We start from the raw sequence: 27,814 nt of genomic DNA on the forward strand, positions 1-27,814 counted from the left end.
GATGAATGCCTCCATTTCTAACATTTTGTTTCGCAACCCACATGCATTCCATGAGGCGATTTTGAGCCCGTTTGATCTGCGATTACTGCTATCTTGACGGACTGTGCTAGGTATATGGTTGTTAAACATTTTGTTTGCTAGTAACTTGCTCCTTTGCCATTAGGCAAGATGTCAAGTTGGTAAGTAAGTTCAGAAGTTTATCTAGCTTGTTTTCAATGTTGGAGTTGGCTCTCAAACGATCTTCAGTCATTAAAGTGATAAGAGTGTCCAGTTTTTGACCAATGTCGCAGTTTGTGTTTAAGTTAGTAGCGCTCCGTCGCGTACTGCAGCTGCGGCTTCTATTTTGCTGGCGTGCCAGCGTGTGTTGACCATCCATTTGCCTGCGAGTCGGGAGTTGTTGTTGCTTAGGGCGTGATTGGCGATGCTGCTGTTGGGCTGTCTGCCGCTTTAGCTTCTGTTGTTGTTGCTGCTTTTGCGAATGCATATCCGGCAAGCCAGAACGCAAGGCCGACGCATAAGAATTTGCAGCAAAGTTCACAGTTTGTTGTTGTTGTTGTTGTTGCTGCTGATCAATATGTACCCGTTGGCGCGACTTTGAGCGTTGACGTTGATCTTGCTGCTGTACCGATTTCAGCGGCTGCTGCTGTCGCTGTTGTGACCGTTTTCTTTGGCGACTACGCATAACTGGCAATGTTGGCTGTCCTAGCTGAGCAAGTAGGACATTGGCTTTGACCACGCTCTCAGACTCTTTTTGCTTGCAGGCATCCTTGAAGGACTGACACCCTTTGTAGCTAGCCGCATGTGGGCCTTTTGACTTTCCGTATGCTCGTTGACACACGCACTAGACCAACATTCAAATTGCACCAATCCGCACCTGCATAGCAGGGGGGGGGGTGCAGCTAGTGTTGGTATTCTTTATTCAACATTAATATTTGACATATTTTAATTGAATTTTTTAGCGCCTACATTTTAACATTTCTGTTAACTTACAATTTAACATTATGTTATTTACAGGCACATATTAGCAAGTCCCATCACTAGGACAATTTAACATTAAAAAAGGTAAACAAGTTTTCCGCTGTTAACAGGCACAGCTTTTAGCTATTGTGTCTTTCAAAGGTAAGTTAAATTTGAATTTAATTTTAATAATCTTATATTTATGCTGCATGGTCTTCTTTTCAGGTTTCCTTCGTGCTGCATTTGTTGGAGAAGGTGGACGATGTGCATATTTGCACTCTTCAGAAGGCGCTAAACGATATAGCCAATTTGATCATAACGACTGCTTCGAAGTGTGAGTAGTTGATCTTTGTTTGAATTAGTGGATTATAAACATGCAATCCTTGCATCTCAGCCGTTGTTACCGGTCAGATAAGTAGCGGCTGCTACCACCATGTCGTCTGTTGGTCAACCAGCGGAATATATTTTGCAGCCTGATTAACTGGAGTCGCCATGTTGACCAGCGCTGATCTAGGTACCACAAATTCGAGTCCAAAGTTCGCAGGAGCAGCCGTCGCCAGATTGATCGCCACTGTGCTGGATATTGGAGTCTGAATTGCTGCAAACGTGCTAGCCGCTGTCGTCTGGTAGTATGCATCAGATAATAGCTTCTTGCAGCATATCTTCTGATTCTCAATCTTTGTTGCAGTTGCCGTTCGATCAGACGCCATTGACGTGGAAGCTGCTCTGGTCGAGTTGTCTGATTTGAGCGCTGAATGCACCTAAACGTAACCATGATAACGAGATCAGTAAATCCTTCGCCATTTTGCACATCTGGTATGCCGTCAATTGTGTGCCTCACAGACAAGCTGATAGCCGACGCCGTATTGGTTGCCTGTGCTGTTGTTGTGTTTGTGTGGGTGCTCGTCGTTGGAGAAATGCCCATTGCGCTGCGGTTGGCTGCTGCAGAGTTCGCTGGAAATATAAAAATACTCGTTATCGGCACGGCTTCTTGTTGGGCCGGTGGCATAGCGAAGTACGCTTGCCTTGCCAGACGTCTTGCTTGTAGTCGCTCTTCTAGCCGCTGTAGTGCCTGCTCTCTTTGCGCATATATTTGAGCATATATTTGTATCGACTCTTGATGTTCTCGAAGCATTTCCTGTCTATGTTGCTCTTCTCTTTGTTGCCTCTCTATTCTCCGCTGTGCGCGTTCTGCTTCTCGTTGTTCGGCGCGCTGTTGTTGATAGCTTCTTTGCCTACTAAGGCGCTCCAAAATGCTTTGCTGCAGAGCAGTTAGTGGCCGTTCAACAGATCTTCCATGTATAGGTCGGTGTGCCTCAATTTCTGCCATTCGTTGTTGAGCTTCTAGCAGCTGCTGCTCTTGCTGTCGCTGCACATGGGGCATATGTCTTTGTAGCATTCGGCTGTACCTCTCCCTAGTTAGCCGCTGCGGTACATATGGGTTGATTGCTAGGTCTTTAGCCAGGCAGTTGCTGTGATTCAAAAGGCGCTGCACATATTTGCTACATGCCTCATTGTAGACGTCATCTACACTTGCAACTTCCAGATCATTGCTTATGGTGCTATTGCGCACGTACCATGGTGCACCTGCGATCGATCTGAGAATTTTATTTTGCATAGTCTGTATGCGATCGATTTGTGTTTGACTTGCAAGCGGTCCCCAGACGGGCAATGTATATTGCCAAATTGGCGCGATGAGTTGTTTATAAATTATAACTTTTGTTTTGAGGGGTAGTTTGCTTGTGCTATCAATCAGCCATTGCATTTTTTTAAACCTCGTTCTCAATTTGTTAATTACAGCAGATATGTGTCTATTAAATTGCAGCTGTGTATCCAATTTTACACCGAGGTAAGTGTGCACCGTTTGGTTGAGTAGCGCTTGCCCGCCTATGTGTGCAGTTTGGGCATCTATCTGCATTTGAAGCCTGCGCAAAGTGTGCATGACGTGCACCGTCTTGGTTGCGTTTATTGTTATACACCATTTAGTGGCCCAAGCAGACAAGACTTCGAGATACTCGTTCATTCGATTAACTGCATCTGTCTGCGTTCTGCCTACAGTTAGTATGACGGTATCGTCTGCATATGTTGCAAGCAATGTTTCTTTGCGGTACATATGCCTCACATATCCAGTTGTTGGACTTATTGGTCCCGGGATGGGCATGTCAGCTGTATATAGCGTATAAAGCACAGGACCAAGTACACTTCCTTGCGGCACTCCAGCCGCAATTCGCTTAGTGCTAGATCGGATTCCCCCGCTGCATTCTACCATGAATGTTCTCTCGGCGAGGTAGTGGCTAACTACATTGTATGTAGCATACGGCAGAATCATCCGTAGCTTATATCGTAGCCCATCATGCCATACTCGATCAAAGGCCTCTTGGATATCCATATATGTAGCAGCACAGTACTGGTTCCTTTCATATGCTTCGAGTATAAATTGCGTGACTCGGCCAATCTGCTGGTCTGCTCCGTGTTCGCTGCGAAAGCCAAATTGATGCTTTGGAATAGCATGTATAAAACCATCTGATTCGTACATTCGTCTAAGCAGCAAGTGCTCGAATATTTTTGAAAGACCTGATAGCAGACTTATTGGTCTGTATGAATTTAGTTGCTCTTGCGGCTTGCCAGGCTTAGGAATCATAATGACCACAGCACACTTCCATTTGCTAGGAAAGTAGCCCAAGCGCAGTATGCTATTATAAATGAGGCTAAGGTACTGGAGAGCAACTAACGGCGAGGCCTTTATAGTCCGGTTGTCAATTGTATCAAGCCCAGGAGACTTTTTACGTTTAAGCGCCTTGATTTCTGCTATTACCTCAGCATCTGTTATTGGCCGAAAATGCATCTCTGCGTGCGTTGGAGGTAGCTGTAGTTGACTCGAGATGTGCTCTCTGTCAGCTGTTGAGGCAGTAATAATAGGCTTGAATCTCTCTTCTAAATTTTGAGCAAACGCTTCCGCTTTTTCTTGCGTAGTTTTACACCACGCGTTGCTGTCTTCTGCGCTGCTGCCAGGTTGAATGAACTTTTTAACTGGCACATTTGGCGCAGGCTGCCGTTTAATGCCGTTTGTTAGTCGCCACAGCTTTTGAAAGTTGTAGCGGTCACTAGGATCTATAGATTCAAGCAAGCTATTCAGACGTCTCTCCTTGGCTTCTTTTAAAGTTCTTCTGACCTGGTTTGCGAGACTGTCATGAATTCTTTTGGCTAATGGGTGTCGGTTCACAAGAAAATGACGTTTGAGCAGTCTTTTGGCCTTGATCATTAATTCCAGAGACCTGCTGAGTGGGCACTGGTTTTGCGCTCGTTGGTGGTATTGAATTGCGTGAGAGTTTGTTGCATATTGTGCTGCTGCTCGAATATTACGCTCAAGAATATCTGTGGCATCCTCAATATCTGCAGCTGAGTGGATTTCTGTATCCAGCAGTACATGCTGGTTTAGCCAGGCTTGAAAGCGAGCAACACTCGCGTTAAGTGGTAGTAGATAGCACCTTGACTTGTTAAATGCCGGGGTTTCAAGAAGTTCGATTAATAGAGGGAGATGATCAGAGCCAAGGTCGTGTGTAGCGCTTATCTGTAGGAGTTCTCTCTGCAGTCCCTTATAGACAGCAAAGTCTATTGCTGACGGCGATTGTCTAGCATTGTACGGGAAGTGTGTTGAGGACCCAGTTGCAAGAATCTCACAATTATTTTGCTGTACATATCTGAGAAGATTACCACCTCGTCTGCAGGATCTAGCATTGCCCCACCAATGACTTTTCGCATTCCAATCTCCTGCAATGATGAACTTGTTGCCGAGCTCACGAAGAGCAGCAAACAGCTCATCTTCGAGTTCAATCAGGGGCGGGCAATATACTGCTGCGATGTTAATAGCAGACCCATTAAGCAGAGTGATTTTTGTTGCCGCGCACTGCATTGATATAGCGCTAGTGAGAGGAAGAGCGATATGCTGTAGACTGTGCTTGACCAGTATAGCTGCGCCTCCTCGTCGCGTATTAGATGGGTGATGTGCTTGATATGCATAGTAGCCGTCGATCTTGATTTCGTCTGTGCCGCGCAGGTGAGTTTCAACTATGATCATGATGTCAATATTGTTCTGATAGATGAATGCCTCCATTTCTAACATTTTGTTTCGCAACCCACATGCATTCCATGAGGCGATTTTGAGCCCGTTTGATCTGCGATTACTGCTATCTTGACGGACTGTGCTAGGTATATGGTTGTTAAACATTTTGTTTGCTAGTAACTTGCTCCTTTGCCATTAGGCAAGATGTCAAGTTGGTAAGTAAGTTCAGAAGTTTATCTAGCTTGTTTTCAATGTTGGAGTTGGCTCTCAAACGATCTTCAGTCATTAAAGTGATAAGAGTGTCCAGTTTTTGACCAATGTCGCAGTTTGTGTTTAAGTTAGTAGCGCTCCGTCGCGTACTGCAGCTGCGGCTTCTATTTTGCTGGCGTGCCAGCGTTTGTTGACCATCCATTTGCCTGCGAGTCGGGAGTTGTTGTTGCTTAGGGCGTGATTGGCGATGCTGCTGTTGGGCTGTCTGCCGCTTTAGCTTCTGTTGTTGTTGCTGCTTTTGCGAATGCATATCCGGCAAGCCAGAACGCAAGGCCGACGCATAAGAATTTGCAGCAAAGTTCACAGTTTGTTGTTGTTGTTGTTGTTGCTGCTGATCAATATGTACCCGTTGGCGCGACTTTGAGCGTTGACGTTGATCTTGCTGCTGTACCGATTTCAGCGGCTGCTGCTGTCGCTGTTGTGACCGTTTTCTTTGGCGACTACGCATAACTGGCAATGTTGGCTGTCCTAGCTGAGCAAGTAGGACATTGGCTTTGACCACGCTCTCAGACTCTTTTTGCTTGCAGGCATCCTTGAAGGACTGACACCCTTTGTAGCTAGCCGCATGTGGGCCTTCGCAATTAGCGCATTTTGGCCGATCGTTAGCCGTTATGCTGCACTCAGTAGAAGGATGTTTCCCGCTACATTTGACGCATACGAATGCACGCCTGCAATAATTCTTCGTATGCCCAAATTGTTGGCAGCGATGACATTGCACTATATCGGTAGTTCGTAGTGGTAGCTCAGCTTTGACCTTTTGGCCGCCGAGCATGTTGAGCCTTAAAATTTCGCTGTTATTTGCCTTGGGCTCCAATTCTATCTCAAACATGTTTTTTTTTAGTTGAGTGCATCCGAGCACAATATATGTCAGCAGTGGAATGAAATTCCTCCGTGACTTGTTTTATTCTTTTCCATTACTTTCACTTTAGCAACATATAAGAACATTATTTGGCAACATTGTATCCTAACTCTATAAACATGTTGTTAGACACATAGAATGTGTCTGTATTGAACTTACGTACTAAATACAATAAATACTTATACTAAAATACTAAAAGACTAAAAGTACTAATTCCCTAATAATACTAAATTGCTTTAACAACTTAAAACTGTCAGTGTGGCAACACTGCATAGGTGGCAACGCTACGCAATATACAGTTAGATTTGACTACATGTGCTCTGCATATACATTTTTTTTTTTTTCCCGTCGCAACGTGGAAATCGAAAACTTTTTAACAGAGGTAAGTCGCATTTTTGCAAAAATTAATTTCTTAACATATAACTAATTATAAATATTTCTTTTTACAGATTTATGTCGAAATTGCTATCAGATTTGATAATTGCGCTCAGAGGTCGCGCTTTTCTATGCGCCAGGCGCCGCCAGCCATGTACAGGCCGCCACACAGGCGCCGACGCATTCATTTGCTGATGCGCAATAAGCCTCGCATGGGCATTTGACCGCATCCGACGACGCCTCCGCTGGCTTATTGGATTGTGCTGCCGCTTCTTATGGACACCACTATGCAGACAGGAGTCGCTGCATATAAAAGTGTCGTGCACATGGTGTGCATTTTGGATTCCATATGGGCCACGCTCAGTCGGCCAGTTTGGACTTCTTCGAGGCCGGAGCATGGCCATTGACCATTGCAGCTCCGTCTGCAGGGGCGCCCGCACGAGTTCCGCGTGTGCTGGGAGGCAGGTACGTGCTTTTTTCCTACATTGCGGAGTCCGTCTAAATTGCCTTTTTCGTTTTTCAGGTATGGCTGCTGTGAAAAACATCGGATATGGCCCAGCCACAGCCAGTGCCTCCTGGCCGATACGCTGCTGCTGCCACTGCCGCTTGTCAGGCAGCAGCTCATCTTGGAGCGGCCCTTGCAGTCGCCTCCGAATTGACGCCATTTGGTAAGTGCATCTACGTTTTGCAGGCAGCATTAAATTCTCAACCTTTCGCTTTACAGGCGTCGATTGTCGTTGCTGCAAATCATGCTCGGTCATCGATGGCGGCCGTGATGACCCAGGCTGCCCCCGCACAGGCACCAGCTGCATTTCCAGCTTCTCAGGGGGGCCAGGCTCCATCAGCTGCTGCGTCGTTGGACATCTGTCAACCAGGCGCTCCACAATGAGCCCAGGCAAATCCAGTGGCAACTGCTCGGAATTTGTATTGTTTTGCCGCCGCTCAGGAAGCGAATCAGGCTGCAGTTGCTGCTGCATCGTTGGATGGACATAGTTATGCCACCGCGGAGAAAGCGGGCCGGGCTCAGTCTCAGGCTGCAACGAGGGATGTAGATCGTTTTGCCGCCGCAGGGAGAGCGGGCCAGGCTGTACTATATAGACCAGCGAGGGATATAAGTTATTTTGCCGCCGCATGGAGAGCGGGCCAGGCTGTACTGAGTGTACCAACGAGGGATTCAATTCAGCCTTCTTCTGCAGGTAAGTTGACAAGAACAATTCAAATTCATCATTATCAAAATCACTATCATTATCATTGTTTACATTGTTAGTATTAGTAGCATTTGTATTGTTAGTGCTGCTGCCGCATAGCCGTTGGCCATGCTGCATTTGCAGCTCATTTGTATTCAGCTGCACTGACTCATTGTCTGCGAGCCGCTGCTGCATTTCAATTTGAATATTATTTCCTGCAATAATGAGCGCTTCATCCATCTCCTGTCCCAGTGCCTGCTCCAACATATCAAGGCTGCGCTCTAGTTGCAATTCATCGGTATCTATAGCCGATTGTATTATGGCCCCTGGGGCCGGCTCTGCCGTCCGTATTAGTTCCTGATGCTGCCGCTGCAGGTGTTCGTGCTGCAGCTCAGGTAGAATTAGCCATTGTATCTGTGGTGGCTGGTTGTCGATTAGCAGCATTAAGTTTTCGCGAGTTATTGTGCCCGCTTTAAGTTTGCGACGAAGCATGTTTATTGTGCATTCATCAAAGCGTTTTGGTGGCCCCATAGCTCGCCTCTGTTCCCACTCGGCAAGCATAGCGGCCCTCCTTTCAGCCTCTTGCTCATCTTCTTCTAGCTGCAGCAGCGTTGGCAACCTCTCCTCAGCTACCTCTCTCTGCTGTGTTAACTGCTGCTGCCGTAGTGGCGCCATGCATCTATCCAATTGCTCCGTGTACCTGGGCCTTAGTAGCCGCACTGGTATAAATGGCTCTAGTATCAGTTTCCGAGCTTCAATGTTCGGATGACAGCTTAGTGACTTCGCAAATCTATCGCTAGCCAACTGATATACTTCATCTACGCTTTTTATCCCATACGTATCCCTCAACGTCTGATTCCTTGTATACCAACTGGCATTCATGCATGCCCGCAAGATTTTATTCTGCATTGTTTCTATCCTTTTTATTTGCGAATTTGATACCAGTGCTCCCCATACAGGAAGCGCATATTGCCATATAGGTGCGATCAGCTGCTTATATACCACAGCCTTGCAATTTCTAGCTAGCCTACTATTTTTTCCCAGCAACCAGTCCAGCTTTTTGTGTACTCCACGCAGCCTTATGCAAAGCTGAGTTATGTGTATATTCAGTGTCAGTTTTCTATCCAATACTAAGCCCAAGTATCGGTGCCGCCCGTTATTTTCGATCGTTTGTCCATTTATCATTGGACACAGCCTTACTAGTGTTGCATCCAGCCTCCGCGTGCTAAACATTACATGCGCTGTTTTGCTACTATTTATCTTTATGCACCATTTCTCTGTCCAACGCATCAAATGTATTAAGTATTTTTCATTTAGATTCACTGCCTCCAATATATTTTGGGATGCACACATAACTATTGTGTCATCAGCATATGTTGATAGCTGCATCTTATTGGGTTCGAACGATGCATATTCTTTCATTACAAGTCTAGGTAGTGGCATGTCTGAAGAAAATATTGTATATAGTATAGGCCCGAGCACACTGCCCTGGGGTACGCCTGCACACACTTTTCCAGGCCTTGACTTTATGCCGTCGTTGCATTTTACAATAAATATTCGCTCAGCCAAGTAGCTTTCCAGCACGTTGTACAGTGCAAGTGGTAGCAATTTTATTAATTTTACTAATAGCCCAGCGTGCCATACACGGTCAAACGCTTCGCTGATATCAATAAATACAGCCGAGCAATATTGTCGCTTCTCGTAAGCATTCAATATATATTGAGTCACACGGGCCAGCTGCTGCTCGGTACCATGGTCTTTTCTGAACCCAAATTGGTGGCTTGGTATAGCATTTGCAAACTCTTTGCATTCGAATAGCCTATTCAGCAGCAGTTTCTCAAACAATTTTGAGAAACCTGCTAGTAGACTAATTGGTCTATATGACGATATCTCTCCTGTACTTTTACCAGGCTTTAATATCATACTGATCTCTGCACATTTCCATTGCCTAGGAAAAAACCCATACCTCAATATACAATTGAATATAAGTACTAAGTATATAACCGCCTTCTCAGGCAACGATTTAATAACCCTATTGTCAATATTGTCCATGCCAGGAGACTTATTTAACTCTAGCATATCTATCTCTAGCATAGTCTCGCTAACACTTATCGGACGAAATGGCAGAACGGACATACTATCTGTATTCTCTTCGAATTGCTCCAGCTTTTTTCGCTTTAGCTCTAATAGCTCATCTGCAATCAGGTTACGCACAACCTGTGTATTTGTCAGATTTGGTGTGAAGCGTTTCTCCAAATGACATGCAAACGCTTCAGCCTTCTCCTCATTACTTCGTGTCCACGTTATATTGCCGTTTCTCCTACAACTACTGCCACTAGCTATCTCTAACTTTAGCGGCCAATTTGGTTGCGGCTGCCTTTTCAAATTATTTGTTAGCCTCCATAATTTTTGCATTTTATAGCGATCCTGAACATCAATCTGCTTCAATAACTCATTCATAGTATTCACTTTTGACAGACATAGCTCTTTCTTTAGCCGATTTTGTACTTGTCTATACATTTTTCTTGCATTCGGACAACGCAAAAGCATTAATTGCCTTTTATATACCTGCTTCATCTTTATCAGTCCTCGTAAGTGCCCATTAAGCCTATATTGTCCGCTATTCGTTCGTCGGTACAGTTTATCCTGCCCATGCCGTTGTTCTCGTATTGAGTCTGCTGCTGCCTCATATATATTCTTATTTAGGATGTCAACAGCGTCCTCTATATCGGCGCCTGATCTTATCTCAATGTTTAGCAATATGCGTCGATTTAAGTACTCTTGGAACTTTTTTATGTTCGCATTCACTGGCAGCAATATTTTACGATTTCCTTTCATCATATTAGCAACATTTAGCCCTTCTATGCCCATTTCAATATGAACAGGCAAGTGGTCCGAATCTAAGTCTGTCGTCGTATACGTTCTTAGTCGCGCATTTTGTAGTCCGCCATATACGGCAAAGTCAATTGCCGACGGCATTTTCCGCCTGTCATATGGATAGTGAGTGGCACCGCCGGTAGCTAGGATATTATAGCGCCTATTCTTGTGTACGCTATCCATTAGCGCCTTCCCGCGTTTGCATCCTCGTATATTGCCCCACCAGGTATGCTTAGCGTTCCAATCCCTACATAGCATAAAGCCAGATGAGCCATTGCATCCATCGTCTATGTGTTTGAATAGCCTGCTAAATTGCTCTGAAGACCATTTAGGCTGTGGTGGGCAGTATATAGCTGCAATTATTATTCTATTTTTATTCCTCTCGCTACTCATCAAGGCAATTGGAGCACACTGCATAAAATTTTCCGATATTGGCTGCAAAGCGATATGCTTAATATCATTTTTAACTAAGATTGCTACACCTCCACTTTTGTAGTTATCTGGATGGGTAGCAAAGTATGTGAGGTACCCATTAATCTTCAAAACATTCGAGCTAATAATTGTATTTGCGCTAGTATTAATACGAGTCTCTATTATCATCATTATATCAATTTTGTGGCGTTGGATAAACAGTTCTAATTCTAGTAACTTATTCCCCACCCCTGCAGCATTCCAGTAGGCAATCCTAAAGGGGCTGCCTACCTGATTGCCGCTATATGCATCTAAGTTGCTATTAGTGGTAGAAGTTGTATTCAAATTATTAGGGCTACTATTCAGATTATTCATTATTATTCGTGTCATTGGCTTCATACATAGTGTGGCTGCCTGCCATTTGACAATCGCTATCAATAGGTCTATTTTCTACAATGGTACTATTCTGTATAGGCATGGGCATATGTAATGGTTGGGCATTTTTAAACGTATTGGCGACAAATTTAAATAATACATTTAGTAAATTATCAATCTTTTTACCCATCTCCTCGACGATATTGGCGTTCCGCTCCAACGCTCTCATAAGCGGACAATCAATCTGCGGAGTTTGGTGTTGCTGCTGTTGTTGTGATTGCTCGTTGTGTGTTGGCACCTGTACAATTCGCGTGGGCTGTTGTTGTTGTTGTTGGGTTTGTTGACTTGGGAAGCGCTGCTGTTGGTTTTGGATACGCTGCTGCTGGTTTTGGTTGCGCTGCTGCTGCTGAGGATGGCGCTGCTCTTGATGGCGCTGCTGGATTTGGCGATAGTGTTCCTGTTGCTGCCACGGATGTTGTTGTTGCTGCCGTTTTTGCTGCTGCTCCGTACGAAGCTGCTCCTGTAGCTTTTCAAGATGCCTTGATGCAGGATTACGGATTTTAACACCACCAACACCACGGGCTACTTGGCTGTATGTCCTACTTTTTGTGTTTGGATTTGTATTCGGGTTTGATATCTGCTGAGACGCCTGCTGCCGTATTGGAGACTCCGGCTGACGTTGCTGCTGCTTTGGAGGCTTTTGTTGCACCGTACCGTTGACTTGCATATTGTTCGGCAGCCGTTGCTGTTGTACGTTTCGTTGTCGCTGTATGTTATCATCGTTGCATTGCTGTTGTTGCTGATTTACTACTTGTTGCCGTTGTTGTTGTTGCTGTTGCTGCTGTTGCTGTACGAGCATATTGACTGTATTTCGTTGCTGCTGCTGTTGCTGCTTTTTTTGTTGCCGGCCACGAATACGATTTATGTTTATTAAACTTTGCGCATGTTTGAATACAGCGCATCCTTTGTAACTGGCAATGTGCCCCTCTCCACAGTTGGCGCATTTAGCAATTGTGTCCCTATCCTTGGCACACATTGTTGTTGGGTGCTCACCGGCACATTTAAGGCAGACAAATGGCCGACGGCAATAGTTTTTGCTGTGACCAAATGCCTGACACCTATGACACTGTACTGGGTCAGCACTTTTATGTTGTCTTTCCACAGCGACATGCTGATTACCTAATTCGTTTAATTTACATATTTTTGTATGACCACCATCCACTCTTGGCTCAATCTCTATTTCAAATATGTTCAATGGCTTGCCACTAAATCGATGCTTCATGACGTTAACGTATCTGACAACATAACCCAATTCTCCCAATTGGGTACGCAACCAGTCGCATGGAGTCGAACTGTGCAAATGTTTTAATATAACCCTGTAGCCACGCTCACTTCTCGGCTGGTGTGTGTGCATAGGTATATTTTCTGTATTTAATAAGCCCAATATGGCGTTATATGTGCTGAAATCTTTACATTGTACTCTAATCCCATCACCCTGGGTACATTTTGTTGTAAATTTATTGACGCCCTGTGCGTTATTTAATTTCTCCATTAGTGGCTGAATTTCTTTTACATTGGGCACAAAAAGTGTTGGAATTTTAATACTTTGACCTAACTGCGGTTGCGCTTCCTGAACTTCACTAGCTACCTGCTTGCCGCCTATTTGCTGCTCTGTTGCTTCATCATCCGAAATAATTACCTCCGAATATCCATCACTACTGGTGTTGGCATCAATGTCCATGTTCATGTTGCCTTCCTCCCCACCGGGCATGGCATTTTTGGCTAAATTATTTTTTGGTCTTGCAATATTGTATAATCTAACAATAGGCTGCAAGTTAGATTGCATTGCATTTTGCAAATTATTAGGGCCAAGAGAGCTAGCAGCGCGCATTACTTTACGCTGCTGCTTCATTGGCATAGTCACTCTACGCTTAGCGCCATTTATTTTTGCCGCCATTGTCACCTTAGCAGCATCACGCAAGCGACCACTTGTTGTTCCTGTTGCACATTCACTTAGCGTTGGCGCCAATTTTTGCGCGTCACCTGTGTTGGTATTGGTTGCTATTGTCAGCGTAGGCGTTGACATTTGCAAAGATGGCGGAACATTGCCTTCTAGGTTAGCTATGACATTTGCGCTAGTGGTTGTTCTTGTACTTGTTGTAGTTGCTGCCCCTGTTGACTCAGGCAGAAATGGCGGATCATTTAGCGGCACTTCTGCCGCGAGAATTGGCGTCTGTTGCTGTTGTTGCACTTGCTGGCAAGTAGATCCTGTAGTTGTTGTTGCTGCTCCCACCGCTCTTCTCTCAATTCCAACTATAGCATTTGTCCAGTTAGTGTCCTCATCGCTATCACAGAACATATGAGAAAGCGCCGTCTCAGAGAATGCTGAGGTAGCACTTTCGCAAGTTAAGATAGTCTCATCAGAAATATCACCCTGTATTTCACTTCTCTCTGTTGTGCGCTTCACATTTTCACCTGCACTTGTATTAGTGACGCCAGCGGCTGCCATATTTGCCGGCACATAACCAAGACGTTTGGCCTCATTATGCACACGATTTATATCCTCAGATTGCACCTGCACAATCCCAGGATCTCTATTTAGCCACTCCTCAGAGGGCTTTCCACTTTTATTTGCATTGTGTTCCATATTTACTAGTTGATTCGATAGCGCATTTCCATTTTATATGCGCACAATATATATTTTATATGCCGAGTATGTGTGTTTGTGTGCCACATAAATTGCACTTGCACTGTACGAGCGCAATGTCTTTATTTGATTTTAATTTCTTTTTGGTTTGGTTTTGGTTTAATTGACTTTTTATTTATTTATTTTATTTTATTTTATTTATTTTTTTTTTTTGTTTTAAATAGATGAGTGCGTCCGAGCGCAATCAAGCCTTTCGGTTTTTTTTATTTAAGTTTTTTAAGTTGATTTTTTAAGTTGTTTTTAAGTTTTAAGTTTAAGTTGAGTTTTTTTTTTAAGTTGATTTTTAAGTTTAAGTTTTTAAGTTGTTTAGTTTATTAGTTGAGTGCATCCGAGCACAATATATGTCAGCAGTGGAATGAAATTCCTCCGTGACTTGTTTTATTCTTTTCCATTACTTTCACTTTAGCAACATATAAGAACATTATTTGGCAACATTGTATCCTAACTCTATAAACATGTTGTTAGACACATAGAATGTGTCTGTATTGAACTTACGTACTAAATACAATAAATACTTATACTAAAATACTAAAAGACTAAAAGTACTAATTCCCTAATAATACTAAATTGCTTTAACAACTTAAAACTGTCAGTGTGGCAACACTGCATAGGTGGCAACGCTACGCAATATACAGTTAGATTTGACTACATGTGCTCTGCATATACATTTTTTTTTTTTCCCGTCGCAACGTGGAAATCGAAAACTTTTTAACAGAGGTAAGTCGCATTTTTGCAAAAATTAATTTCTTAACATATAACTAATTATAAATATTTCTTTTTACAGATTTATGTCGAAATTGCTATCAGATTTGATAATTGCGCTCAGAGGTCGCGCTTTTCTATGCGCCAGGCGCCGCCAGCCATGTACAGGCCGCCACACAGGCGCCGACGCATTCATTTGCTGATGCGCAATAAGCCTCGCATGGGCATTTGACCGCATCCGACGACGCCTCCGCTGGCTTATTGGATTGTGCTGCCGCTTCTTATGGACACCACTATGCAGACAGGAGTCGCTGCATATAAAAGTGTCGTGCACATGGTGTGCATTTTGGATTCCATATGGGCCACGCTCAGTCGGCCAGTTTGGACTTCTTCGAGGCCGGAGCATGGCCATTGACCATTGCAGCTCCGTCTGCAGGGGCGCCCGCACGAGTTCCGCGTGTGCTGGGAGGCAGGTACGTGCTTTTTTCCTACATTGCGGAGTCCGTCTAAATTGCCTTTTTCGTTTTTCAGGTATGGCTGCTGTGAAAAACATCGGATATGGCCCAGCCACAGCCAGTGCCTCCTGGCCGATACGCTGCTGCTGCCACTGCCGCTTGTCAGGCAGCAGCTCATCTTGGAGCGGCCCTTGCAGTCGCCTCCGAATTGACGCCATTTGGTAAGTGCATCTACGTTTTGCAGGCAGCATTAAATTCTCAACCTTTCGCTTTACAGGCGTCGATTGTCGTTGCTGCAAATCATGCTCGGTCATCGATGGCGGCCGTGATGACCCAGGCTGCCCCCGCACAGGCACCAGCTGCATTTCCAGCTTCTCAGGGGGGCCAGGCTCCATCAGCTGCTGCGTCGTTGGACATCTGTCAACCAGGCGCTCCACAATGAGCCCAGGCAAATCCAGTGGCAACTGCTCGGAATTTGTATTGTTTTGCCGCCGCTCAGGAAGCGAATCAGGCTGCAGTTGCTGCTGCATCGTTGGATGGACATAGTTATGCCACCGCGGAGAAAGCGGGCCGGGCTCAGTCTCAGGCTGCAACGAGGGATGTAGATCGTTTTGCCGCCGCAGGGAGAGCGGGCCAGGCTGTACTATATAGACCAGCGAGGGATATAAGTTATTTTGCCGCCGCATGGAGAGCGGGCCAGGCTGTACTGAGTGTACCAACGAGGGATTCAATTCAGCCTTCTTCTGCAGGTAAGTTGACAAGAACAATTCAAATTCATCATTATCAAAATCACTATCATTATCATTGTTTACATTGTTAGTATTAGTAGCATTTGTGTTGTTAGTGCTGCTGCCGCATAGCCGTTGGCCATGCTGCATTTGCAGCTCATTTGTATTCAGCTGCACTGACTCATTGTCTGCGAGCCGCTGCTGCATTTCAATTTGAATATTATTTCCTGCAATAATGAGCGCTTCATCCATCTCCTGTCCCAGTGCCTGCTCCAACATATCAAGGCTGCGCTCTAGTTGCAATTCATCGGTATCTATAGCCGATTGTATTATGGCCCCTGGGGCCGGCTCTGCCGTCCGTATTAGTTCCTGATGCTGCCGCTGCAGGTGTTCGTGCTGCAGCTCAGGTAGAATTAGCCATTGTATCTGTGGTGGCTGGTTGTCGATTAGCAGCATTAAGTTTTCGCGAGTTATTGTGCCCGCTTTAAGTTTGCGACGAAGCATGTTTATTGTGCATTCATCAAAGCGTTTTGGTGGCCCCATAGCTCGCCTCTGTTCCCACTCGGCAAGCATAGCGGCCCTCCTTTCAGCCTCTTGCTCATCTTCTTCTAGCTGCAGCAGCGTTGGCAACCTCTCCTCAGCTACCTCTCTCTGCTGTGTTAACTGCTGCTGCCGTAGTGGCGCCATGCATCTATCCAATTGCTCCGTGTACCTGGGCCTTAGTAGCCGCACTGGTATAAATGGCTCTAGTATCAGTTTCCGAGCTTCAATGTTCGGATGACAGCTTAGTGACTTCGCAAGTCTATCGCTAGCCAACTGATATACTTCATCTACGCTTTTTATCCCATACGTATCCCTCAACGTCTGATTCCTTGTATACCAACTGGCATTCATGCATGCCCGCAAGATTTTATTCTGCATTGTTTCTATCCTTTTTATTTGCGAATTTGATACCAGTGCTTCCCATACAGGAAGCGCATATTGCCATATAGGTGCGATCAGCTGCTTATATACCACAGCCTTGCAATTTCTAGCTAGCCTACTATTTTTTCCCAGCAACCAGTCCAGCTTTTTGTGTACTCCACGCAGCCTTATGCAAAGCTGAGTTATGTGTATATTCAGTGTCAGTTTTCTATCCAATACTAAGCCCAAGTATCGGTGCCGCCCGTTATTTTCGATCGTTTGTCCATTTATCATTGGACACAGCCTTACTAGTGTTGCATCCAGCCTCCGCGTGCTAAACATTACATGCGCTGTTTTGCTACTATTTATCTTTATGCACCATTTCTCTGCCCAACGCATCAAATGTATTAAGTATTTTTCATTTAGATTCACTGCCTCCAATATATTTTGGGATGCACACATAACTATTGTGTCATCAGCATATGTTGATAGCTGCATCTTATTGGGTTCGAACGATGCATATTCTTTCATTACAAGTCTAGGTAGTGGCATGTCTGAAGAAAATATTGTATATAGTATAGGCCCGAGCACACTGCCCTGGGGTACGCCTGCACACACTTTTCCAGGCCTTGACTTTATGCCGTCGTTGCATTTTACAATAAATATTCGCTCAGCCAAGTAGCTTTCCAGCACGTTGTACAGTGCAAGTGGTAGCAATTTTATTAATTTTACTAATAGCCCAGCGTGCCATACACGGTCAAACGCTTCGCTGATATCAATAAATACAGCCGAGCAATATTGTCGCTTCTCGTAAGCATTCAATATATATTGAGTCACACGGGCCAGCTGCTGCTCGGTACCATGGTCTTTTCTGAACCCAAATTGGTGGCTTGGTATAGCATTTGCAAACTCTTTGCATTCGAATAGCCTATTCAGCAGCAGTTTCTCAAACAATTTTGAGAAACCTGCTAGTAGACTAATTGGTCTATATGACGATATCTCTCCTGTACTTTTACCAGGCTTTAATATCATACTGATCTCTGCACATTTCCATTGCCTAGGAAAAAACCCATACCTCAATATACAATTGAATATAAGTACTAAGTATATAACCGCCTTCTCAGGCAACGATTTAATAACCCTATTGTCAATATTGTCCATGCCAGGAGACTTATTTAACTCTAGCATATCTATCTCTAGCATAGTCTCGCTAACACTTATCGGACGAAATGGCAGAACGGACATACTATCTGTATTCTCTTCGAATTGCTCCAGCTTTTTTCGCTTTAGCTCTAATAGCTCATCTGCAATCAGGTTACGCACAACCTGTGTATTTGTCAGATTTGGTGTGAAGCGTTTCTCCAAATGACATGCAAACGCTTCAGCCTTCTCCTCATTACTTCGTGTCCACGTTATATTGCCGTTTCTCCTACAACTACTGCCACTAGCTATCTCTAACTTTAGCGGCCAATTTGGTTGCGGCTGCCTTTTCAAATTATTTGTTAGCCTCCATAATTTTTGCATTTTATAGCGATCCTGAACATCAATCTGCTTCAATAACTCATTCATAGTATTCACTTTTGACAGACATAGCTCTTTCTTTAGCCGATTTTGTACTTGTCTATACATTTTTCTTGCATTCGGACAACGCAAAAGCATTAATTGCCTTTTATATACCTGCTTCATCTTTATCAGTCCTCGTAAGTGCCCATTAAGCCTATATTGTCCGCTATTCGTTCGTCGGTACAGTTTATCCTGCCCATGCCGTTGTTCTCGTATTGAGTCTGCTGCTGCCTCATATATATTCTTATTTAGGATGTCAACAGCGTCCTCTATATCGGCGCCTGATCTTATCTCAATGTTTAGCAATATGCGTCGATTTAAGTACTCTTGGAACTTTTTTATGTTCGCATTCACTGGCAGCAATATTTTACGATTTCCTTTCATCATATTAGCAACATTTAGCCCTTCTATGCCCATTTCAATATGAACAGGCAAGTGGTCCGAATCTAAGTCTGTCGTCGTATACGTTCTTAGTCGCGCATTTTGTAGTCCGCCATATACGGCAAAGTCAATTGCCGACGGCATTTTCCGCCTGTCATATGGATAGTGAGTGGCACCGCCGGTAGCTAGGATATTATAGCGCCTATTCTTGTGTACGCTATCCATTAGCGCCTTCCCGCGTTTGCATCCTCGTATATTGCCCCACCAGGTATGCTTAGCGTTCCAATCCCCACATAGCATAAAGCCAGATGAGCCATTGCATCCATCGTCTATGTGTTTGAATAGCCTGCTAAATTGCTCTGAAGACCATTTAGGCTGTGGTGGGCAGTATATAGCTGCAATTATTATTCTATTTTTATTCCTCTCGCTACTCATCAAGGCAATTGGAGCACACTGCATAAAATTTTCCGATATTGGCTGCAAAGCGATATGCTTAATATCATTTTTAACTAAGATTGCTACACCTCCACTTTTGTAGTTATCTGGATGGGTAGCAAAGTATGTGAGGTACCCATTAATCTTCAAAACATTCGAGCTAATAATTGTATTTGCGCTAGTATTAATACGAGTCTCTATTATCATCATTATATCAATTTTGTGGCGTTGGATAAACAGTTCTAATTCTAGTAACTTATTCCCCACCCCTGCAGCATTCCAGTAGGCAATCCTAAAGGGGCTGCCTACCTGATTGCCGCTATATGCATCTAAGTTGCTATTAGTGGTAGAAGTTGTATTCAAATTATTAGGGCTACTATTCAGATTATTCATTATTATTCGTGTCATTGGCTTCATACATAGTGTGGCTGCCTGCCATTTGACAATCGCTATCAATAGGTCTATTTTCTACAATGGTACTATTCTGTATAGGCATGGGCATATGTAATGGTTGGGCATTTTTAAACGTATTGGCGACAAATTTAAATAATACATTTAGTAAATTATCAATCTTTTTACCCATCTCCTCGACGATATTGGCGTTCCGCTCCAACGCTCTCATAAGCGGACAATCAATCTGCGGAGTTTGGTGTTGCTGCTGTTGTTGTGATTGCTCGTTGTGTGTTGGCACCTGTACAATTCGCGTGGGCTGTTGTTGTTGTTGTTGGGTTTGTTGACTTGGGAAGCGCTGCTGTTGGTTTTGGATACGCTGCTGCTGGTTTTGGTTGCGCTGCTGCTGCTGAGGATGGCGCTGCTCTTGATGGCGCTGCTGGATTTGGCGATAGTGTTCCTGTTGCTGCCACGGATGTTGTTGTTGCTGCCGTTTTTGCTGCTGCTCCGTACGAAGCTGCTCCTGTAGCTTTTCAAGATGCCTTGATGCAGGATTACGGATTTTAACACCACCAACACCACGGGCTACTTGGCTGTATGTCCTACTTTTTGTGTTTGGATTTGTATTCGGGTTTGATATCTGCTGAGACGCCTGCTGCCGTATTGGAGACTCCGGCTGACGTTGCTGCTGCTTTGGAGGCTTTTGTTGCACCGTACCGTTGACTTGCATATTGTTCGGCAGCCGTTGCTGTTGTACGTTTCGTTGTCGCTGTATGTTATCATCGTTGCATTGCTGTTGTTGCTGATTTACTACTTGTTGCCGTTGTTGTTGTTGCTGTTGCTGCTGTTGCTGTACGAGCATATTGACTGTATTTCGTTGCTGCTGCTGTTGCTGCTTTTTTTGTTGCCGGCCACGAATACGATTTATGTTTATTAAACTTTGCGCATGTTTGAATACAGCGCATCCTTTGTAACTGGCAATGTGCCCCTCTCCACAGTTGGCGCATTTAGCAATTGTGTCCCTATCCTTGGCACACATTGTTGTTGGGTGCTCACCGGCACATTTAAGGCAGACAAATGGCCGACGGCAATAGTTTTTGCTGTGACCAAATGCCTGACACCTATGACACTGTACTGGGTCAGCACTTTTATGTTGTCTTTCCACAGCGACATGCTGATTACCTAATTCGTTTAATTTACATATTTTTGTATGACCACCATCCACTCTTGGCTCAATCTCTATTTCAAATATGTTCAATGGCTTGCCACTAAATCGATGCTTCATGACGTTAACGTATCTGACAACATAACCCAATTCTCCCAATTGGGTACGCAACCAGTCGCATGGAGTCGAACTGTGCAAATGTTTTAATATAACCCTGTAGCCACGCTCACTTCTCGGCTGGTGTGTGTGCATAGGTATATTTTCTGTATTTAATAAGCCCAATATGGCGTTATATGTGCTGAAATCTTTACATTGTACTCTAATCCCATCACCCTGGGTACATTTTGTTGTAAATTTATTGACGCCCTGTGCGTTATTTAATTTCTCCATTAGTGGCTGAATTTCTTTTACATTGGGCACAAAAAGTGTTGGAATTTTAATACTTTGACCTAACTGCGGTTGCGCTTCCTGAACTTCACTAGCTACCTGCTTGCCGCCTATTTGCTGCTCTGTTGCTTCATCATCCGAAATAATTACCTCCGAATATCCATCACTACTGGTGTTGGCATCAATGTCCATGTTCATGTTGCCTTCCTCCCCACCGGGCATGGCATTTTTGGCTAAATTATTTTTTGGTCTTGCAATATTGTATAATCTAACAATAGGCTGCAAGTTAGATTGCATTGCATTTTGCAAATTATTAGGGCCAAGAGAGCTAGCAGCGCGCATTACTTTACGCTGCTGCTTCATTGGCATAGTCACTCTACGCTTAGCGCCATTTATTTTTGCCGCCATTGTCACCTTAGCAGCATCACGCAAGCGACCACTTGTTGTTCCTGTTGCACATTCACTTAGCGTTGGCGCCAATTTTTGCGCGTCACCTGTGTTGGTATTGGTTGCTATTGTCAGCGTAGGCGTTGACATTTGCAAAGATGGCGGAACATTGCCTTCTAGGTTAGCTATGACATTTGCGCTAGTGGTTGTTCTTGTACTTGTTGTAGTTGCTGCCCCTGTTGACTCAGGCAGAAATGGCGGATCATTTAGCGGCACTTCTGCCGCGAGAATTGGCGTCTGTTGCTGTTGTTGCACTTGCTGGCAAGTAGATCCTGTAGTTGTTGTTGCTGCTCCCACCGCTCTTCTCTCAATTCCAACTATAGCATTTGTCCAGTTAGTGTCCTCATCGCTATCACAGAACATATGAGAAAGCGCCGTCTCAGAGAATGCTGAGGTAGCACTTTCGCAAGTTAAGATAGTCTCATCAGAAATATCACCCTGTATTTCACTTCTCTCTGTTGTGCGCTTCACATTTTCACCTGCACTTGTATTAGTGACGCCAGCGGCTGCCATATTTGCCGGCACATAACCAAGACGTTTGGCCTCATTATGCACACGATTTATATCCTCAGATTGCACCTGCACAATCCCAGGATCTCTATTTAGCCACTCCTCAGAGGGCTTTCCACTTTTATTTGCATTGTGTTCCATATTTACTAGTTGATTCGATAGCGCATTTCCATTTTATATGCGCACAATATATATTTTATATGCCGAGTATGTGTGTTTGTGTGCCACATAAATTGCACTTGCACTGTACGAGCGCAATGTCTTTATTTGATTTTAATTTCTTTTTGGTTTGGTTTTGGTTTAATTGACTTTTTATTTATTTATTTTATTTTATTTTATTTATTTTTTTTTTTTTTTTTTTTGTTTTAAATAGATGAGTGCGTCCGAGCGCAATCAAGCCTTTCGGTTTTTTTTATTTAAGTTTTTTTTTAAGTTTAAGTTGAGTTTTAGTTTTAGTTTTTTTAGTTGATTTTTTTTTTAGTTGAGTGCATCCGAGCACAATATATGTCAGCAGTGGAATGAAATTCCTCCGTGACTTGTTTTTTAGTTTTTTTTTAGTTTTTTTTAAGTTGAGTGCATCCGAGCACAATATATGTCAGCAGTGGAATGAAATTCCTCCGTGACTTGTTTTATTCTTTTCCATTACTTTCACTTTAGCAACATATAAGAACATTATTTGGCAACATTGTATCCTAACTCTATAAACATGTTGTTAGACACATAGAATGTGTCTGTATTGAACTTACGTACTAAATACAATAAATACTTATACTAAAATACTAAAAGACTAAAAGTACTAATTCCCTAATAATACTAAATTGCTTTAACAACTTAAAACTGTCAGTGTGGCAACACTGCATAGGTGGCAACGCTACGCAATATACAGTTAGATTTGACTACATGTGCTCTGCATATACATTTTTTTTTTTTCCGTCGCAACGTGGAAATCGAAAACTTTTTAACAGAGGTAAGTCGCATTTTTGCAAAAATTAATTTCTTAACATATAACTAATTATAAATATTTCTTTTTACAGATTTATGTCGAAATTGCTATCAGATTTGATAATTGCGCTCAGAGGTCGCGCTTTTCTATGCGCCAGGCGCCGCCAGCCATGTACAGGCCGCCACACAGGCGCCGACGCATTCATTTGCTGATGCGCAATAAGCCTCGCATGGGCATTTGACCGCATCCGACGACGCCTCCGCTGGCTTATTGGATTGTGCTGCCGCTTCTTATGGACACCACTATGCAGACAGGAGTCGCTGCATATAAAAGTGTCGTGCACATGGTGTGCATTTTGGATTCCATATGGGCCACGCTCAGCCGGCCAGTTTGGACTTCTTCGAGGCCGGAGCATGGCCATTGACCATTGCAGCTCCGTCTGCAGGGGCGCCCGCACGAGTTCCGCGTGTGCTGGGAGGCAGGTACGTGCTTTTTTCCTACATTGCGGAGTCCGTCTAAATTGCCTTTTTCGTTTTTCAGGTATGGCTGCTGTGAAAAACATCGGATATGGCCCAGCCACAGCCAGTGCCTCCTGGCCGATACGCTGCTGCTGCCACTGCCGCTTGTCAGGCAGCAGCTCATCTTGGAGCGGCCCTTGCAGTCGCCTCCGAATTGACGCCATTTGGTAAGTGCATCTACGTTTTGCAGGCAGCATTAAATTCTCAACCTTTCGCTTTACAGGCGTCGATTGTCGTTGCTGCAAATCATGCTCGGTCATCGAAGGCGGCCGTGATGGCCCAGGCTGCCCCCGCACAGGCACCAGCTGCATTTCCAGCTTCTCAGGGGGGGCCAGGCTCCATCAGCTGCTGCGTCGTTGGACATCTGTCAACCAGGCGCTCCACAATGAGCCCAGGCATATCCAGTGGCAACTGCTCGGAATTTGTATTGTTTTGCCGCCGCTCAGGAAGCGAATCAGGCTGCAGTTGCTGCTGCATCGTTGGATGGACATAGTTATGCCACCGCGGAGAAAGCGGGCCGGGCTCAGTCTCAGGCTGCAACGAGGGATGTAGATCGTTTTGCCGCCGCAGGGAGAGCGGGCCAGGCTGTACTATATAGACCAGCGAGGGATATAAGTTATTTTGCCGCCGCATGGAGAGCGGGCCAGGCTGTACTGAGTGTACCAACGAGGGATTCAATTCAGCCTTCTTCTGCAGGTAAGTTGACAAGAACAATTCAAATTCATCATTATCAAAATCACTATCATTATCATTGTTTACATTGTTAGTATTAGTAGCATTTGTATTGTTAGTGCTGCTGCCGCATAGCCGTTGGCCATGCTGCATTTGCAGCTCATTTGTATTCAGCTGCACTGACTCATTGTCTGCGAGCCGCTGCTGCATTTCAATTTGAATATTATTTCCTGCAATAATGAGCGCTTCATCCATCTCCTGTCCCAGTGCCTGCTCCAACATATCAAGGCTGCGCTCTAGTTGCAATTCATCGGTATCTATAGCCGATTGTATTATGGCCCCTGGGGCCGGCTCTGCCGTCCGTATTAGTTCCTGATGCTGCCGCTGCAGGTGTTCGTGTTGCAGCTCAGGTAGAATTAGCCATTGTATCTGTGGTGGCTGGTTGTCGATTAGCAGCATTAAGTTTTCGCGAGTTATTGTGCCCGCTTTAAGTTTGCGACGAAGCATGTTTATTGTGCATTCATCAAAGCGTTTTGGTGGCCCCATAGCTCGCCTCTGTTCCCACTCGGCAAGCATAGCGGCCCTCCTTTCAGCCTCTTGCTCATCTTCTTCTAGCTGCAGCAGCGTTGGCAACCTCTCCTCAGCTACCTCTCTCTGCTGTGTTAACTGCTGCTGCCGTAGTGGCGCCATGCATCTATCCAATTGCTCCGTGTACCTGGGCCTTAGTAGCCGCACTGGTATAAATGGCTCTAGTATCAGTTTCCGAGCTTCAATGTTCGGATGACAGCTTAGTGACTTCGCAAATCTATCGCTAGCCAACTGATATACTTCATCTACGCTTTTTATCCCATACGTATCCCTCAACGTCTGATTCCTTGTATACCAACTGGCATTCATGCATGCCCGCAAGATTTTATTCTGCATTGTTTCTATCCTTTTTATTTGCGAATTTGATACCAGTGCTCCCCATACAGGAAGCGCATATTGCCATATAGGTGCGATCAGCTGCTTATATACCACAGCCTTGCAATTTCTAGCTAGCCTACTATTTTTTCCCAGCAACCAGTCCAGCTTTTTGTGTACTCCACGCAGCCTTATGCAAAGCTGAGTTATGTGTATATTCAGTGTCAGTTTTCTATCCAATACTAAGCCCAAGTATCGGTGCCGCCCGTTATTTTCGATCGTTTGTCCATTTATCATTGGACACAGCCTTACTAGTGTTGCATCCAGCCTCCGCGTGCTAAACATTACATGCGCTGTTTTGCTACTATTTATCTTTATGCACCATTTCTCTGCCCAACGCATCAAATGTATTAAGTATTTTTCATTTAGATTCACTGCCTCCAATATATTTTGGGATGCACACATAACTATTGTGTCATCAGCATATGTTGACAGCTGCATCTTATTGGGTTCGAACGATGCATATTCTTTCATTACAAGTCTAGGTAGTGGCATGTCTGAAGAAAATATTGTATATAGTATAGGCCCGAGCACACTGCCCTGGGGTACGCCTGCACACACTTTTCCAGGCCTTGACTTTATGCCGTCGTTGCATTTTACAATAAATATTCGCTCAGCCAAGTAGCTTTCCAGCACGTTGTACAGTGCAAGTGGTAGCAATTTTATTAATTTTACTAATAGCCCAGCGTGCCATACACGGTCAAACGCTTCGCTGATATCAATAAATACAGCCGAGCAATATTGTCGCTTCTCGTAAGCATTCAATATATATTGAGTCACACGGGCCAGCTGCTGCTCGGTACCATGGTCTTTTCTGAACCCAAATTGGTGGCTTGGTATAGCATTTGCAAACTCTTTGCATTCGAATAGCCTATTCAGCAGCAGTTTCTCAAACAATTTTGAGAAACCTGCTAGTAGACTAATTGGTCTATATGACGATATCTCTCCTGTACTTTTACCAGGCTTTAATATCATACTGATCTCTGCACATTTCCATTGCCTAGGAAAAAACCCATACCTCAATATACAATTGAATATAAGTACTAAGTATATAACCGCCTTCTCAGGCAACGATTTAATAACCCTATTGTCAATATTGTCCATGCCAGGAGACTTATTTAACTCTAGCATATCTATCTCTAGCATAGTCTCGCTAACACTTATCGGACGAAATGGCAGAACGGACATACTATCTGTATTCTCTTCGAATTGCTCCAGCTTTTTTCGCTTTAGCTCTAATAGCTCATCTGCAATCAGGTTACGCACAACCTGTGTATTTGTCAGATTTGGTGTGAAGCGTTTCTCCAAATGACATGCAAACGCTTCAGCCTTCTCCTCATTACTTCGTGTCCACGTTATATTGCCGTTTCTCCTACAACTACTGCCACTAGCTATCTCTAACTTTAGCGGCCAATTTGGTTGCGGCTGCCTTTTCAAATTATTTGTTAGCCTCCATAATTTTTGCATTTTATAGCGATCCTGAACATCAATCTGCTTCAATAACTCATTCATAGTATTCACTTTTGACAGACATAGCTCTTTCTTTAGCCGATTTTGTACTTGTCTATACATTTTTCTTGCATTCGGACAACGCAAAAGCATTAATTGCCTTTTATATACCTGCTTCATCTTTATCAGCCCTCGTAAGTGCCCATTAAGCCTATATTGTCCGCTATTCGTTCGTCGGTACAGTTTATCCTGCCCATGCCGTTGTTCTCGTATTGAGTCTGCTGCTGCCTCATATATATTCTTATTTAAGATGTCAACAGCGTCCTCTATATCGGCGCCTGATCTTATCTCAATGTTTAGCAATATGCGTCGATTTAAGTACTCTTGGAACTTTTTTATGTTCGCATTCACTGGCAGCAATATTTTACGATTTCCTTTCATCATATTAGCAACATTTAGCCCTTCTATGCCCATTTCAATATGAACAGGCAAGTGGTCCGAATCTAAGTCTGTCGTCGTATACGTTCTTAGTCGCGCATTTTGTAGTCCGCCATATACGGCAAAGTCAATTGCCGACGGCATTTTCCGCCTGTCATATGGATAGTGAGTGGCACCGCCGGTAGCTAGGATATTATAGCGCCTATTCTTGTGTACGCTATCCATTAGCGCCTTCCCGCGTTTGCATCCTCGTATATTGCCCCACCAGGTATGCTTAGCGTTCCAATCCCCACATAGCATAAAGCCAGATGAGCCATTGCATCCATCGTCTATGTGTTTGAATAGCCTGCTAAATTGCTCTGAAGACCATTTAGGCTGTGGTGGGCAGTATATAGCTGCAATTATTATTCTATTTTTATTCCTCTCGCTACTCATCAAGGCAATTGGAGCACACTGCATAAAATTTTCCGATATTGGCTGCAAAGCGATATGCTTAATATCATTTTTAACTAAGATTGCTACACCTCCACTTTTGTAGTTATCTGGATGGGTAGCAAAGTATGTGAGGTACCCATTAATCTTCAAAACATTCGAGCTAATAATTGTATTTGCGCTAGTATTAATACGAGTCTCTATTATCATCATTATATCAATTTTGTGGCGTTGGATAAACAGTTCTAATTC

General features: G+C 44.1%; 3 protein-coding genes across 6 annotated transcripts; 2 read left to right on the forward strand and 1 right to left on the reverse strand.

Annotated features, from left to right (window-relative positions):
* The first annotated feature begins 6,493 nt into the window (after window positions 1-6,493).
* Window positions 6,494-14,276, forward strand: LOC138911457 (uncharacterized). Of its 2 annotated transcripts, XM_070210713.1 has the most exons (5): window positions 6,512-6,531; window positions 6,599-6,989; window positions 7,048-7,192; window positions 7,249-7,720; window positions 14,246-14,271. In XM_070210713.1, the coding sequence occupies exons 2-3, from the start codon at window positions 6,874-6,876 to the stop codon at window positions 7,181-7,183; spliced, it is 252 nt and encodes an 83-aa protein (XP_070066814.1). In that variant the 5' UTR covers window positions 6,512-6,531; window positions 6,599-6,873; the 3' UTR covers window positions 7,184-7,192; window positions 7,249-7,720; window positions 14,246-14,271. The 2 variants fall into 2 exon arrangements, with proteins under 2 accessions (XP_070066813.1, XP_070066814.1); XM_070210712.1 differs by having other exon boundaries at window positions 6,494-6,531; window positions 6,599-7,192; window positions 14,246-14,276.
* LOC138911448 (nuclear transcription factor Y subunit beta-like) lies at window positions 11,367-12,233 on the reverse strand. The gene has a single exon (XM_070210658.1). The coding sequence runs from the start codon at window positions 12,231-12,233 to the stop codon at window positions 11,367-11,369; it is 867 nt and encodes a 288-aa protein (XP_070066759.1).
* Window positions 14,277-14,776: 500 nt separating the features above from the next.
* LOC138911456 (uncharacterized) lies at window positions 14,777-22,569 on the forward strand. Of its 3 annotated transcripts, none has more exons than XR_011417075.1 (4): window positions 14,777-14,798; window positions 14,866-15,459; window positions 15,516-15,987; window positions 22,521-22,569. XR_011417075.1 is itself a non-coding variant. In XM_070210711.1 (4 exons), the coding sequence occupies exons 2-3, from the start codon at window positions 15,141-15,143 to the stop codon at window positions 15,448-15,450; spliced, it is 252 nt and encodes an 83-aa protein (XP_070066812.1). In that variant the 5' UTR covers window positions 14,779-14,798; window positions 14,866-15,140; the 3' UTR covers window positions 15,451-15,459; window positions 15,516-16,816. The 3 variants fall into 3 exon arrangements, 2 of the variants coding, with proteins under 2 accessions (XP_070066810.1, XP_070066812.1); XM_070210711.1 differs by lacking the exon at window positions 22,521-22,569 and having other exon boundaries at window positions 14,779-14,798; window positions 14,866-15,256; window positions 15,315-15,459; window positions 15,516-16,816; XM_070210709.1 differs by lacking the exon at window positions 22,521-22,569 and having other exon boundaries at window positions 15,516-16,816.
* Window positions 22,570-27,814: the final 5,245 nt, after the last annotated feature.

This window comes from Drosophila virilis, chromosome 6 (genome assembly GCF_030788295.1).
Source record: "Drosophila virilis strain 15010-1051.87 chromosome 6, Dvir_AGI_RSII-ME, whole genome shotgun sequence".
In the NCBI taxonomy this organism is placed as follows: domain Eukaryota; kingdom Metazoa; phylum Arthropoda; class Insecta; order Diptera; family Drosophilidae; genus Drosophila; species Drosophila virilis.